Raw genomic sequence first — 17,559 nt, forward strand, 5'->3', positions numbered from 1 at the left:
TTTCTGGGGTTTTCCCTCAACCCAATATGAGCAAATTCTAGGTAAATAACCTAAGATGTTGATAAAGCGTCGTAACATAACTCGGTTCCGGACAATTGGCCACAGAAAATTGGTAATAAGGACAATTCGCCACAGATAGACAATTCGCCACAAATAGACAATTTGCTACAGATAGACAATTTGTCACACTGAGGTACAAAGATAAATCAATGACTTACAGAAGCTCTATAATGTGCGAATGCATACAGAGATTAATAATTGTAAATTCCACTAAGTATTGCTATGTATACTGTTTTCACTGTAAGAAAAATCCTAATATAAACATAAGCACGTTGCTGTCGTACCCGTGATTGGTTCCCAGTCGAAACACTCACATGACGCAGGAAAATATAGTTCGTATTTGGAAACCACAATCTTGTATTATTTGAAAATAAAAAATTGAATTCTAGTTGTTAAATACGATGAAACATTTAACTTCACTCATGTGTAAAACGCTATGTAAAAGAAAAGCTACTTTTATATTTTGTTATGTACTATGAACGCGGATGAATACCAACAGTAATACCGAGGTAGTCTGTTCTTGTAACAAGCTGGCGATACTTGAGCTTGTAGTTGTTCACATAAGCTAGTATTGAAGTATGGCTTCTGTATCCTCAACTGTCCATTGTGAAGACATAAGACTTAAAAATAATTTAATTGTAGTAATTATAAAGTAAATGTTTCCTAAACAAATGAATGCATAGTAGTGAGGTTAGGCCTACTTGACGAGTAACGGGAAATGTTTAACATGAAACAGAATGTACAACAGTAGGCGGGAACACGTACTGAGAATCTATGGCGCCAAACAGTGGCCAATGAAGCCTCACTTCAGTCACGTGCTATTGTTTACATTAGGATTTTTCTTACAGCGAAAAGATTATACATGTAAATTTGGCTTCAAAAATGTCCTACTAGGTTGTGGCCTACAGATCTCAAGTACCGGATGACGGTGTCTTCTGCCTTGTACCCCGGGTATTCTTCAACTATACGTGATGTTCGTCTGTCCATGTCGATGTACTTCCGCTTCGTTTTGGTAGGAGAATGACCACCTTCCAATCTCTCTATGTATCTGTTCACTTCTTCCACTTCCAACTGCAGTTGCTCCAGCACGTGATACAAGGAAGGATGTGCTTTATATATTAATTTCCCAGAGCCTCTTCCTGATTTTGTGAAGCGAATTTCTTCCGCCATAGTTCCGAATTAGTTTACAGCTTCTGGATTTGTCTTGTGTTACCATAGAAATATATTATAAATTGTTGCGAATTTGAGTATTGCCTTGACTTTTAATGTGTGGCTAATTGTCTGTGATACGAATTTCAGTTACGCGGCGAGTTGCCTCTGTGGCCAATTTTCTGTGGCGAGTTGTCCTCAACCCAACATGAGTTACTAACATGATCAAGCACAGAATTTTGCAAAACGCGTTAAACGAATGCTATGAAAATATTTCAGCTTCACGACAAGATAATTATTTTCATAAGCAACATCTCATGAGTCAAAGCCATGTCCTCTTTGGCGAGAAACTGTTGACTACCGAACCTCATTTCAGTTGGAATGCTACATAATCTCGCCGGGTGGCAGACGTGATTGACACGGTAGGCTCAATCAAAACCTCCGGCCTGCCCGTGTCTGATAAAGGCTGATAGATTCCACCCCTGCAGAGCTATTGATGGCATGTCCATTATCAGTATTTGCGGGAAGTCTAATGAAGGACGTCACACCGGGATCTAAATATGGACCGTCACAAATATACAGTCTATGAATACACAAATACGGTATTAATAAAGCTGCCGAACTCTTGAAATCGGTGAACAAATGCCTCAAATTAAAGACGAACAGCCTATAGTAGTAGTAGCAGTAGCAGCATTACTAAAATTATTACTACTTACTTACAAATGACCTTTAAGGAACCCGGAGGTTCATTGCCGCCCTCATATAAGTCCGCCATCGGTTCCTATCCTGAGCAAGATTAATAGTCTCTACCATTATAGGCCTATCCACCTCTCTCAAATCCATTTAATATTATCCTTCCATCTACGTCTCGGCCTTCCCAAAGGTCTTTTTCCCTCAGGTCTTCAAACTAACATTCTATATGCATTTCTGGATTCACCTAAGTTATATATTATGTGCTACATATTCTGTCCATCTCAAACGTCTGGATGTAATGTTTCTAATTATGTAATTATGTCAGGTGAAGAATACAGTGCATGCAGTTCTGTGTTGTGTAACTTTCTCCATTATTCTGTAACTTCAACCCTCTTAGGCACAAATATTTTCCTAAGCACCTTATTCCGTTCATGTAAGTGAGAATCCAAGATTCACAACCAAACAGACAACCGGTAATAGGCTATAACTGTTTTATAAATTATTGTAACTTTCAGTTATTTTTTAATTATTACTATTACCTCATTATTATTATTATTGTCATTATTATTATTGTCATTATTATTATTGTCATTATTATTATTGTCATTATTATTATTGTCATTATTATTATTGTCATTATTATTATTATTATTGTCATTATTATTATTATACTTACTTACTTACGTACTTACTTACTTACTTACTTACTTACTTACTTACTTACTTACTGGCTTTTAAGGAACCCGGAGGTTCATTGCCTCCCTCACATAAGTCCGCCATTGGTCCCTATCCTGAGCAAGATTAATCCAGTCTCTATTATCACATCCCACCTCCCTCAAATCCATTTTAATATTATCCTCCCATCTACGTCTCGGCCTCCCCAAAGGTCTTTTTCCCTCCGACCTCCAACTAATACTCTATAAGCATTTCTCGATTCGCCCATACGTGCTACATGCTCTGCCCATCTGAAATGTCTGGATTTAATGTTCCTAAATATGTCAGGTGAAGAATACACACTGATACAACATTTCAAGTAATAAAATGCCAATTACACCCTTTAAATAGTGTGTATAATATATTACCATCTATTAGTAAAGTCCTTAAGTCTATTTTTAAATACATATTTGGCTATTGGTAAAGCCTTTAGTAAGTCTGCTGGTAAAACATTCCAGTCCCTGATAGTACGATTGAGAAAAGAAAACTTTCCAGTGTCCGTCCTCTGATTTCTTTCCCTCAATTTATATGATTGGTCGTTTCTTGAAGAGTAATTTGGCGGTTGCAACCTATTTTTTATTTCTCTCCACGCAGGCTCACCTCTGTATGTTTTGAACATTGCGAATAATCGATATAAGTATCGATAAATAAAGGTACAAATGAAAAGGTAAATAAAATGCTAAATAAGAAAATAAATAAATAGGTAGCCCTATAAACAAATATTGAATAAATAATATGAAAATGTAAGTAATACACCGCAAACGTACAAAGAAAGTCTAGTATGCTAACTCAAAAATCGGAAGTATATAACTTGGACGTCACAAGAGTGCGCATGCGTGCCCGTTGACATAGCGACCTGATCTCACATACAAATCTGAGAGCTGTTTGCGTCAATTGCAGCGTCCCAGCGGCAGGGGAGTCGCAGACGTCTGGAGGCACGTGTGCAGGGTGGGGGGACATATATCTCGCACCCCGTCCCGCACAGATACAAAGGGGAACCGACTTCCACGTGCACGTATTACTTCCACGTATACCAAGTTGTGGAGATCTCGAGATTTCGTATACCCCAAGTAGAAGAATTATTCTCAGTGGTTTTCAAGCGAGAGTTTATCTAGCAACGATAAATAACCTGTAAATAAATATATACGCTTATTTTAAGTTGTTGAAAATACCCTTTTTCTATAGTTTTAAGGGTAAAAGAATGCTACAAATGGAGAATGAACTTTTCAGAAGTATACTTTCTTCAATTGGCTAGTTTTCTGAAGCTGAAAAATGTTGTTAATTCCTTAGTTGCTTTGTACAATTTTTTTTTCTTCTTCCAATTTTTAACTAAAAATTACATTATTCTTACACACTTATCACAACAATTGTTACAGATCACACGACTTCCAGCAACTTGATTCTTTACAATTCAATTTTGCATCCTAATGTACAGTCTTAAAGAGTTTACAAGAATGACATGATCTGTAACAATTTTAATAAATGCGTAAGAAAAATGTAATTTTATAGTTTAAAATTGAAAAAAAAAAAAACATTGTACGAAGCAATTATGGAATTAACAACACATTTTAGCTTCAGATTACTAGACAATTAAAGAAATGATACTTCTGAATAGTGTTTTCTCTATTTATAATATTATTTTATCCTTAAAACAAAATAAGAAAGGTATTTTAGCAACTTCAAATTAATGTAACTCTGAAAATATTTAGAATAGGACTCAAGTTTATATGACATTTTTTAGCTCCGAAAGTAGCGGTAACTCCTTGTGAATCACTCTGTATATATAATATATTACACCATTACCTCCTGGCTTAGTTGCCTCATGAGTGATGCCTTATTGGTGATCTAGTTACATTAGCGAAAAATTAATAAGTATTAAGGTTAAAAATAGAGGATATATTACAATTATTAGAGGTTTCGCCCACGATGAAAGACAAAAAAGATTATTTTTTTGCTTTCTGCAGTAAAGTTCAAAAGGCAATTGATACACTGAGTAAAACAGAGCACAAACTGGAAAGTTTTCTTTTCTCAATCGAACTATCAGGGACTGGAATGCTTTACCTGCAGACTTACTAAAGGCTTTACCAATAACCAAAAATGTATTTAAAAATAGGCTTAAGGCCTTTACTAATAGACTGTAGTATATTATACACACTATGTAAGGGGTGTAATTGTTATTTTGTTATTGAAGTGTTATATCAGTGAAGAAGTGTGTTGTCTCAGTGAAGTGTGTTGTGCCAGTGAAGTGTGTTTCTATCAGTGAAGTTTTATAGGGCCGTATTCATAGACATTTCGCAGCACGCGCTACGAGCGTACTAAGCTAGCCCCGGCTATCCACTGGTTACTGGTACAGAATTCAAATCATATCCTATCGCTAACACTGGTTTACGAATATGAAAAACGCTGATAATCCACCGAAAGCCCGCACTAAAAATGTCTATGAATACGGCCCATAGTTTCTAGTGGTAGAGCAAAGTATTTGGACAGTGAAAAGTTTTTGAAGTGTTAGTGAGGTCAGGATAGTATCAGTGAAATGTGTCGTAGTATCAGTGCAGTGAGTGAGTTCACAGCGAAATGAGTGTAGTGCTGAAAGTATTTCTCCATGTATGAACATATCATACTCGTGGGTTTTAGTTCGAACTTAGGATTAAGATACAAATTAGATTTACTTTAAATGTTATTTTAAGTGGCCGTGCTTCATTTAATTTAGGATGCTCCTTGTTAATTTTATTATAGCCTACTATCGTTATTATTATTTTATTATTATTATTATTATTATTATTATTATTATTAACAACATAATAATTAATGCTAATAATAATATTATTATTACTATTATTAGCATTAATTATTATTATTATTATTATTATTATTGTATTTATTATTAATTGTGTTTTTTATTAATTGTCATTATTGAGTGTAAGTAGTTACCCATTTGCAGTTTGAATAAATACATACACACACATATATAATTGTGTGGCTTGGTTCTAAAAGGGCCAATGTCAAAAAACATGGTATTGAGCTACAAGCGATTGAAGTTTGATCATAATTTTGTCATTTTTTTTTAACAATCAGTTTTATTTAACTTTCCTCATTCTTCATAGGAATCAACTAAGGAAATACAATATTTTTATGAAGTAGTCTTTTGTAATTTCTGTCACTGTAATTTTAAGGGCAAATGAGGACATTGTTCGTTTCTTAATACAGTACTTTAATTAAAATTCATGACATTGGCCTTTTTTGTGTGTACCGCTATATACAAAAAAAAAAAAATGAAATTATTAGCAAAATTAAATTTATTTGTTAGTTTCGTGTATGAAGTTACATTATTTTCAAGAATTTTTAAAATTTATTTGGGTCTGAGACGCAGAACTTTCACGGATTTAACTATACACACATAGGCTACTGTAAGCTACTCCATCTTTAGTATTTTGAACTAAATTTTAGAACAAGTTTAAACTTTTAACTATTTGGGAACTCAAAACAATCACCCTAAACGTCAAGACAGAGGACGACTAATGAAGATACGGCAAGAAAATGTGAACGCAAAAGAGACTCGATAGTCGAAAACTCTAAATATTGAAAGAAATATAGAAAGAAAGAAGATGAAGATGATGATGACTTTTATCTTGTCGCTGATAGTTCGCAATTATTGCTTCCACAAATGAATGAGGAACACCATGAGCTATTGATCAACTAGCTCAGAAAATAATCAACATCAATTTCAGCATGAAATATATCTGGTAAATTTTCTTCCACGGAATGACACTTCAGTAATAATTATTGTACATTTACTGAATTAAATTTTCATCTTAAATTGTATTTTACTTAGAATAAAAATGAATATTTCCATTATTCTGTTGTTTCTATCGTGAATGAGTACAGATCTCGTATTTTATCTCTGCCTCTGTGCAACGTCACATTTGCGGCGGGGAGGCAAAGAGATGGAAGGAAAGTTGTAATGCTTTTCAGTACGCTGACGCCCACGTTGTAAGATAAGCCACTTGAAATTTAATAACCACTGATCCGCAGAGATACAATACGAGATCTGTAGTTTACACTAGATGGCTCTAGTCGTATTAGTGAATAAATATTTTCATTCTTTCTCCATGAATGCAAATGAAATAAGAGACGATGTAAGTAAATAGTACGCGTTAATATCTTTATATCACCCTAGCATTATAAACAGGTTGTTACTACATCCACTTTCGTGTGTAATCAGCTTATTGTGGCACGCGTGCTAGTAATAGCAATGACGTATTCGCTGTGACTTAATACCGGAACGCTTGGATGGGGATGCATGTAACTCGTCTGGAAATCTTGCTTACCGTTTCTGCGCGCCACGTAACAAGAAATTAAATGCAGGATAGGAGATAACGTTAATTTTACTACAGAAAAAAGTATTAAAAATTTGTTTAAAAAAAAAGCAGATAGATTACTCAACTGAATTGTTTAAACATTTCAAAGTTTTCAACATTAAACAAATTTATTATTTTATTTTGTTAAAATATTTTCACAGAAATCTTAATAACTCTGAAAGGTATATACATAAATATAGATCTAAAAGTATGAATTGTCCGCGTTTATCTGAACCAAAATGTAAAACTAATGCAGCTTTTTATCATAGCATGAGTCAAGGTCCTAGATTATTAAACAAATTTTATTCTAATATTATTTTAACTACTAATAATCTCCAAATTAATAAAAAAAATTGTGTTAGATTTATAGTTGGGCTTAGATAGTTAACATTTTTCAATCAAATTTATTCACTCACAATTTTATTTTTCTTCGTATTGGAATCCCTTTCTCAGCATCACTCTTACTCATTCAGGAGTGGCTTAGTTTATATTATATTGTATTAACTTGTATACATTTGAAACTTACTAGCAATAAAACAAATAAATAAATTTATTTATTTATTTACATAAATTTATTTATTTATGAGGGAGAAATAAATCGTCCGGCCTTAATTAAGGATGACCACGAGGATCCGGAAATTAATAGCAAATAAAAATAATTAATTAAATATGAGTATTGTTATAAAATAAAATGTAATAATTAAGCACCACTGATTATCAATTATAAAATAAAATAAAATCTTAGAAGATGACTTTAAAATCATACTTATAAATAAAAGATTTTATTTAAAATTAGCATATCTTTAATTAAGGCCTTCTGAGTGATATAAATGAAATTATATAATCTGCAGGGAATCTTTAAGAATTTGCGAGATAATTTTTTGAATTTCAAAAGGTGATATTGATAATTGTTTAAAAAAATTATATGTAAATTTTGGTAAAGAACTCCAATCTTTAACAATTTGTATCACTTTTGTAATATCACATAAAACAGTTCTGTGGTTCAGAGAAACTATATTAACAAAATAAAGGAACATTTGTAACATAAAATTTGATACCTAAGGTATAACTAGAGTTTGTAATACAAGGTATTTCTCTTTATTCAGTGCCAATTCCAGGTGAAATTAATCGATACGAACATATGAAGACTTTGTCAGCTATGGATGCCGAATTATATCGTAATTTATTTTCTACAATTTATAATGCTATGATGCCATAAAGTATTGTATCCAACTCGTGGATAATCTTATGACACTTGTGAAAATTGTTGCACTCGCTACAAACAAACATTCACTCATGCCATAATCATGAAGATTATGCACTTGTTGCATAAATAACTATTATTTTATTAATTATGTCATTATTATTCCAGTCGCGAAATGAACTTGTTAAATATCACGCGAGGTTTTTCTTTCTTTTGGATGAATTCATGAGTAGGAATGAACATACTTTGTATGACAATTTGACACTCTTTAACAAATTATGTAGCCACCGGCGTAGCTCAGTCGTTGAGGTGCTTGCGTGTCGACTCTGTAGTTGCGTTCGGGCGTGGGTTCGATTCCCGTTTGGGTTGGTTTTTTCTGAGGTTTTCCCCAACCGTAAAGCGACGTCAAATAATCCATGGCGAATCCTTTGCCTCGTCTCGCTACCAAAAATTCCATCGACGTTAAATAGTCTAGTAATTTATAGCGTAAGGTTGCTTAATTCCGTGACATATTTAATAAAGTCATATTTATGCCAAAATTGTAATAAAAATTTTCAAATAACACCTAAATGACGTTATTTGGACCTTTAGCTACAGTTTTTACAACATTCAGTGTCAACAGTTTCACAAGTTTGGTATATAATATATGATTCTTCATTGTTATACAGTGGCTCCTAAATCCGTGACAGGGATCCAAATTCCGTGATAGTGGTTTCCTAATTCCGTGAGTGATATCCTAATTCCGTGATACTAAAATAATCCTCATTAACAAACGTGTATTTGGAAAACACATTAAAGGCATGGTATATTGTTTTAAAATGGATTAAGCAAGACATTAAAACATATAAAAAGGGCCTAAGTGATAAATTTCATAGAATATACTTTTGTAACTACAGGAATTCATATTACGTATTAATATATTATAAACAAAGTAAACTGAAAGTTGAATTCAATGCAAAATTAAATTTCAATAAATTGAATTATAACACAATTATTTCTCATTATTTATATTACTAACAACAGCAGTAATTAAGTTAAATATATGTCCTATTATTTTATTATAATTATAATTTATATTTTCTATTACTTATGTCTGTTATTATTTTCACGAAATATTTTCTTTCATAAACATTAATTTTCACAATTTAGCGTTGGCATCACTGTTCGAGTGAGCCAGGAAGGAGAAATATGAAAATAAATTAAAAAATGGGAAAGCTCCTGTAGCATTGTTGTTGTCTCATAGGGTCCTATTCATAGACATTTCGCTAGCCCGCGCTACGAGCGTGCAAAAGTAGCCCCGGCTATCGACTGGTTACTTGTACGGGATTCATATCATAACATATCGCTAACACTGGTTTATGAATACGAAAAACGTTAGTTCCCTGGTCATCCATCGGAAGCCCGCGCTAAGAATGTCTATGAATACGGCCCATAATGTTTAAATAATCATACACATTGATTCAGCTGACTTTAATCTACAGAAATATATCATTTTTATAATGCTATATTAATTCTTACCTCAAATATAAAATGTTCGGTCACAAGAGAAAGAAAAACTTACTGGTCAACCACCTTTCACTGAACAAAAGCTTCTGCAGTCGAGTGCTTCTATTCAAAAGGCGGGTAGTCAATAGAATTGAAAAGAAGACATCTTCTGGAATCTGTTAGATATAAATAGAAAAATATAATTGAAAAAAAAAAAAGATAATTTTCATTAGTTTTAATAATTTAATAAAAATATTGGTCTTGTAAACCAAAAATAACGAACACCTTTTAAAACTTCAGAAAAAATATTATAAAAGTCAGAGATCACAACTCCATGGCAGTCTATTGAAATTTTATTACGGAATTAGGCACCTTTACCATACTTCTCCCTAGGAATTACGGTCCTTTGAGAACCTTAGCCACCTTTTAAACTGTAGCCCATTCTTTCCTATCCTCAGCTTTCATTCTCCACCTCTTAACTTTAATACTTTTCACATTCTCTTCTGTTTCATCAATCCATCTTGTTTTTGGTCGCCCTGTATTCCTTTTTCCTTCTAGTTTCCTATTAAAAACCCTCTTCATCAATTTGACCTCATTCATCCTTATAACATGCAGTAGTTGATACATCATAATTAAATAACCAACCATTGGTAACCAAGCAACAATACGTAAATGAAACTGGGCATATTTTAGAGATCTAGCAGTATCTAATTTTTCGTTTTAGATGATACCCTAGCAATGAAATATTCGTAATACTTGTACATCGTGGTTGAATACTCGTTTAGAGATACGGTAACGTAGCAACGGAATACAAAAGCAACTCTTTAATATGTTAACTAGTGAATACTTACTGCAGTGGTTTTTATAACTCTATTCTGGAGCGCCCTAGTCATGCGAGAGAGATGGGTTTGGCGGCGTGCAGTTGAATTCTTTGTCACGTGACATCGTCGGTAAAAGTGCTCCGGCTGGATGGCCTGAGGGGGAACCGGAACCTGTGCTGCATACTGCTTTGCTACTCGGCAAAACAACGGCACGGCAGTAGTTGGTCGGCTTGGTGGTGTCATGGCTGCGCGTCTCCGAAGTTGGCAACCTGGTCCCGTACAACATACAAGTGTCAGCGTTGCATAAAGACGTGGAATGTTTGTGGTTATGTGTAGTAAATACGTGTTTTTTAGTCGCCAAAACATAGCTTGAAAGTTGGTTACAGCGTGTGTTTGATTGTGATAGTGTTTAGCCATCGCTTCATCAGTTGTTAGGAGTTTGAGGAACGCCGTTCCTGTGTTAAATATACGTGCGGGCAAGTGTGTTTTAGTTTACTGGTGGATACAACTTTTAGTTCATCTTTGTTTTGTTGTGGTGTGATAAAACCAGCATTCTGCATCATCTCTTGTTTCTACTAGATAAAGGAAAGTCATCGTCAGATTGTATACCTACGAATAGTTGGGATGGAGTCGGGATACGTAGGTAAGTAAGACTGTAAGAGTTAGCCTTGAACTTCAGAGATTGTTAATTCAAATACCGGTAGTCCATATAACATGTTCCATAGGAGTCTTGATTGATTTTATTTCGTTGCTATAAAAACCACTATATCCGAAACGTACACCGCACCGAAAATATCGAATTGGAATGAAAAAAATTACGTGAGGTAATACTTCATTAATTTTTTTTATAGATTACAATATGTTGTGTTTAGAGGTGATCGGGTGATGCTGATGATAGTGATAAAATGCTGATAGCGCAAACAGAAGTTTAGAGGAGAATGTCTTGGTTACGTTGTTAATAACAAAGAAAACAGAATTTGTAAGGGTTCAAATCCAGAGCCCTTGGGATTAGATTATTCCAAATGGAAACCTCGACTACATATCTGCGAAAACATTTTGGTTACGTTGTTAATAACAAAGAAAATAGAATTTGTAGGGGTTCAAATCCAGAGCCCCTAGGATTAGATTATTGCAAATGGAAATCTCGACTAGGCCTAGATATCTGCGAAAACATTTTGGGCGCACTTCCGTACAGGGGCAGCGGCATTTCTCTAAGGTTAGAGCCCAGTTTAGGCGTGTGTGTATTAATAAAAAAAAATGTCATATACGAAACGCGCCTAACCATTTTAAATAATATACTTAAAAAGTAAACGATGACACTATGTTACCCAAATCCAGTATTAGACGTCTTTCGAACAACATATGCGATTTAGGGACGGTAAAATTATGTGACGATAATGGAGTAACAGTAGACAACTGCTTTGTTAGTCATGTAAGTTTTACAGGATCAGTTTGGGGTTGAACTAAGAGCCTTTATAATCCTTAGTTGCAACTTCTCTTGCTTTTCTTTGTTGTAAAATATCAGCATCTTAAAAGTATTCTAATAGGCATTCAACAGTATTTGCAAAATAATATTGCGCTACTAAATAAAAGAAAGATTGTTACCATGACTACTATGTAAATAAATGAATTCTATAGGCCTAGTATATACTGTCCCCTGTTAAAGATAAGACAGCGAAATTGTGATGCAAGAAACATTTAACAGATATGTTAATGATGCCGGAAGGCAAAGTGCATGAAGGAATATTTAACGACGCTGTGTCAACTACTGGGTTATTTAGCGTCGATAGATTTGGTGATAGTGAGATGGTATTTGGCGAGATGAGGCCGGGGATTCGCCATAGATTACCTGACATTCGCCTATTGTTGGAGAAAATCTCGGAAAAAACCAAGCCAGGTAATCGGCCCAAGTGGGAATCGAACCCGAGCCCGAGTTCAACTCCGGATCAGGAGGCAAATGCGCTACCGCCTCAGCTATGCCAGTGGCATTCACAGAAGCTGATGTAACTGGTGAAACTTGTGAAAAAGTGTTTGACAGCTACAGGGAGATTATTGTACTGCGTGACTCAACTCATCGGCTCGCACGGCATTCGCCGGTAGCTTGTCAGCGTCTGCCTTGCGTTTCATACGCGCTCCCTTCCACAGCGTAACAACCTCCCGTTTTTTGTCAATCTCAGATTTACCATTTAGGCCTATACTGTATATCTGCCAGAAGTCGAACTCCGAACTCTGTAATAGCGGATTTAAATTAATGTTTAGATCTAAATATTGTTACATGTTTTTTTTAGTAGGTTATTTTACGACGCTGTATCAACATCTTAGGTTATTTAGCGTCTGAATGAGATGGTGATAATGCCGGTGAAATGAGTCCGGGGTCCAACACCGAAAGTTACCCAGCATTTTGCTCACATTGGGTTGAGGGAAAACCCCGGAAAAAACCTCAACCAGGTAACTTGTCCCGACCGGGAATCGAACCACCTGGTTTCGCAGCCAGACGCGCTGACCGTTACTCCACATGTGTGGACTGTTACGTGTTAGTTTTGAGTACTACGCCCACGATTATCGTGTCGTTCTAACTCGAAATTAAATTTGACCGTAATATTGGACAAGTTTAGAACAGTTAATTTTTTATTTTATTTCATTTATTTAATTAGCTAGCTAGTGAGTACAAATTAAAATTATAAAAGAAAAATGTTTCTAGCCACTACCGTAAGAGCCAGGCTCGTGTACGGTGTGGTCTTAGCCAATAATATAACATAAAATTCACAAGGGCAGGTTACTGAATACAGTAAGTAACTTAATCCAAACCAATAAATAACACACGACAAAAAGAGAGAGAGAGAGAGAGAGAGAAAGAGAGAAAAACACATTTAATATAAATTGACAATCAGACAGAAGCCAGTGATATTCAATAAAAACATGAATATAGTCGACAGAAATAGAATGTAAAAAAATTACACTTTATCATGAATAATTTTATAAATTTCTTTTTTTAAAAGCTTCAATTTTAAAATTTTTCAAAATTGGAAAATGGTTTGTAATTTTATTATAAAGTCTTGGGCCGAAACTAGCACCATGTTTAAGGCTTGCACTTGTATGACATTTCGGCTCAATTAATGGGAAAGTAGACTTTTGTCTTCGAGTACGATATTAATGTCGACTAGATTTATGTTTTATTTGATTTCTGTGGTAGTAACTTAGTAAACTATATTTATAAATTTCTTCAGTAGTTAATACTTTAAAATCTGTGTAAGTTAAATTTGTTGGGTAATCCATATTTTTGGTTAGACAAATTTTTATTAATCTTCTGTGTAATAAAATTAATGGATTAAGTACAGATGATGCTACTCCACCCGAATTTATTATACCTGAAACCACTTGCTTCTCTCCCATTGGGCATCAAGTTTCGTTTCTCCCTCAGGCCATCCAGCCGGAGCACTTTTACTTCAGTCTATGTCGTCTGACTTTTGAATCACCCGGTATTATTTATGTCTTTGGAATAATACATAGTTCATGAAAGTAACTGTTAACGGAAATATTGAAAACTTGTACAGTAGAACCCCGATTATCCGTCACCCTATTAACCGATTGTTGGATTATCCGTCTGTCATTCTCTCCTTTTTTGTTGCAGAAAAAATATTGAGTACTGTACAATACATTAGTACGTATTTCCTTCTTATAGAGAGTGATATTACAAGCCTTTGTCCTCACACATTATGATCTACTGTTCGAGCGACCTGTTTAATTTCTCTGCAAAACGTCTTCCAGAAGTTCCAACAGAATACATGTTGTGCCAAGTATCGAAGAGATGTGCATATAATTGAGTGGTTTTGGAAAAGAGGAACTGTGATTCATCTCACATCGGAATACGAGATTGGAGTTAGAACTGTGCGAGATTTAATAAAAAACAAGGATAAAGTGTATAAATTACTTAAATCTATAACACGAGACTTACAGTTTTCCTATCTTTTCACAGAAATCCATCACAGGAAGTTTCCTTGGCCCTTAGAAACCCGCCATTGACTTTCATTCATAGTGTTCTGTCACTGCAAACCCAGCATTCTCCAGTCTTTCCTATTTTCTGCCTTCATCTTAGTCTTCGCATATGATCCACATATCTTAATGCCGTATATTATTTGATATATTCTTCTGCCCCGAAATCTTCTCCCGTTCAGTGAATCCTTCAGTAGGCAGTTTCTTCTCTGTCAGTGACCCAGACAATTCCTTTTTTTCTTCCTAATCAGTTTCAGCATTATTCTTTCTTCACCCACTCTTCCCAACAGAGCCATTATACTTAAAACTTCTGATCCCCTACCTAATGTGTTAAAACACATGACCACGGAGAAAATTACGAAACTGCATTATGCAACACTTAATTTATGAAAGTCTTCTAACGTACGGATTATCCGATTTTTTCGATTGACCATTCAGCTCACCCCCCTTCATTACCACGGATAATAGAGGTTCTAATGTAATTAGAAACCATAGGCCTATATCAACTTCTTGAGAAGGATTTTTCTACCCACAGTTGAACCCAGAATTTCAAAATTAACTGACGGTTTCTCCGTAACTGAGCTTCACCTTGTACTACATTATCTTATCATCACTATGGCAGCTCACAAATAGGTCTGCATGGAGTTAAATAAGCAGTAATTTTATATTTGGTCTTGTTTGTCTCTCCCGCTGTTTCGTAATACGAGACAACCGAGTTCCGGACGCTTCTCTCTTCCGCGACTCACTATAATTTAGACTTGCGGATTACATCATAATGTACAATGCAGTCTGATGAAAAGGATACATAGATGAATATGAATGCATGTACAAGGCTATTCTAAATTACTAACCCTGGAAATGCAAGTAAAAAAGCTTTTACAACCAGTGTAAATCATGGATGCCGCGAAGATCTTTCAGGGAACAGAAACATTTGTGTGTATTTTTTGCAGGCGTGTCCCTCTAGCTAGAAAGTTGTGATGCAGACGTAGCAGTGAGCAGTGTAAAACGTAATGTTTCCTCCCTCAACCCCTTCCACTAACCCCTGCATGATAGAGAAACGATAGTATCAGTGGCGCTTCGCAATATCTGTATCGAAGTAGTTCTATTCCGTGTCCATTTTGAAGAAAAACTTCCATTCGCAGTGGAAGGAAAAAATTTAGTATCTGATTATGAGGTAAAAGGTATCCCCGTAACATGCCGTGAAGGCATGGGGGGCATGGAGGTAGAGCACCATGCTTTCCATGACCTCGGCACTAGAATGAGGTGGTGTGGTCGGCACCACGCTCTCACCGCCTTTTACCCCCGGGAAGGACCCGGTACTGAGTGAACCTCGGGGCCGTTCTGAAAGTTTGGCAACGAGAAAAAATCCTGTCGCCACTTGGGATCGAACCTTCCAGTCCGTAAGCCAGCTGCTCTACCAACTGAGCTACCCGGCCGCCATCTGATTATGAGAGAAATATTAAATGCCTCATTTGCTGCAAGGTTTTACGTGGCTTTCAAAACTAATATAAAACACATGTCACCCCCAATATTTTGATTTAAAGGGTAAGCTCTACCTGCGTTATTGTTGTTATTATTATTATTATTATTATTATTACTATTATTATTAGTCTTAATGATATTGTCATGTGCTGAACTGTAATTGGCCACTGGCTGTTTTAGAGCACATTAAATATTATTATTATTATCAGGGAAAGGATTTATATGTAAATACATATTTACTTATAAAGCTAATATAATTTATATTTTGCATTATCTTTATGTTTCACAATGTGTAGGGTTGAAAAATCCTACTTTTATTTTCCATATTTTTCCATATTTTAGAGTTTAGTACATATTTTCGTTAATTTCCATATATTTTCCATATTTCATATAAAACAGTCCATATTATATTAGGTTTAACAATAAAACAAAACAAAATTCCATTAACTTTTAAAAATACATTTCAACAATAGAGATTTAAACACATGTTCAGTAATCCCTTTAACATCAGAGTTATTTGAAAATTAGCAGTCCTATCAACAATGGGAAAGTAAGTTACAAAACTGTATTAATTTAATTTAAAATTTTTAACAGACTTCAGTTGTGCAGCTCAACAGTTAAATGCCAGTCAGAGTACACATAGGTTCAGTTTTGTAAATCATACTATAAAGACGGTAAATATGCCAAAAGTACGTCATTCAGTCAATTTAAAATCAAAACTAACAAGTTACATTTCAGAATTTAAAGAAGATGGTTTATCAACTGACAATAAAATATTATTTTGTAATTTGTGTCAGTGTGCAGTATCATCTACACAAAAGTTCCTGGTGCAACAACACATTACAACTAGTAAACATCAGGCCAACAAACAACTAAATTCCAAGCAGAGACAATTGTTTTTAACACAACCAACAACATCGAATGTAAGATCTGAGTTTAACATCGACCTGTGCCGTTCTCTCATCTCTGCTGATATTCCTCTCTACAAACTAAAGAATAAGGTCTTCAGGGAATTCCTTGAAAAATATACTCAACATACAATCCCGGATGAGTCAACACTTAGGAAGACGTATGCTCCATCCATCTACGATGAGACAATACAGAAGATAAGAGATGAAATTAAAGATAGTTCAATTTGGGTTTCCATTGATGAGACTCCCGACAAAGAAGGTAGACTTGTTGGTAATGTAGTTATCGGTTTGTTAAGTGAACAATATTCTGAACGAATTCTTTTACATTGTGATGTTCTAGAAAAGTGCAATAACAAAACTATAGTTAAACTGTTCAACGAAGCTATGGGTATCCTGTGGCCAAAGGGTATTATGTACGATAATGTGTTATTCTTTATTAGCGATGCTGCCCCTTATATGGTCAAAGCTGGACAAGCATTATCTGTTGTATATCCTAAATTGACTCATTTTACTTGTGTGGCGCATGCATTTCATCGTGTGGCAGAAGTGGTCAGAGACAATTTCCCTGAAGTAGATTTGTTGATTTCATCAGTGAAAGAAGTATTTCTCAAAGCTCCCAGTAGAGTTAACGTGTTGAAAGAAATGTACCCTGAAATTCCATTGCCACCAAAGCCAATTTTAACTAGATG

At 34.9% G+C, this 17,559-nt stretch overlaps 1 protein-coding gene across 12 annotated transcripts in view; it reads left to right on the top strand.

Moving 5' to 3' along the window:
• Positions 1-17,559, top strand: part of Dys (Dystrophin) — a 2,834,509-nt gene that overhangs the window by 351,889 nt on the left and 2,465,061 nt on the right. The window contains exon 1 of one of the 12 annotated variants that reach the window (XM_069839229.1): positions 10,705-11,127. The exons of the other annotated variants lie outside the window; for them this stretch is intronic. Within the exon in view, the coding sequence (XP_069695330.1) occupies positions 11,109-11,127 (19 nt within the window). The 5' untranslated portion in view covers positions 10,705-11,108. Of the gene's footprint in view, positions 1-10,704; positions 11,128-17,559 lie in introns of those variants that run through there. 12 annotated transcript variants of the gene reach the window in all.

This window comes from Periplaneta americana, chromosome 11, assembly GCF_040183065.1.
Source record: "Periplaneta americana isolate PAMFEO1 chromosome 11, P.americana_PAMFEO1_priV1, whole genome shotgun sequence".
Classification (NCBI taxonomy): Eukaryota; Metazoa; Arthropoda; class Insecta; order Blattodea; family Blattidae; genus Periplaneta; species Periplaneta americana.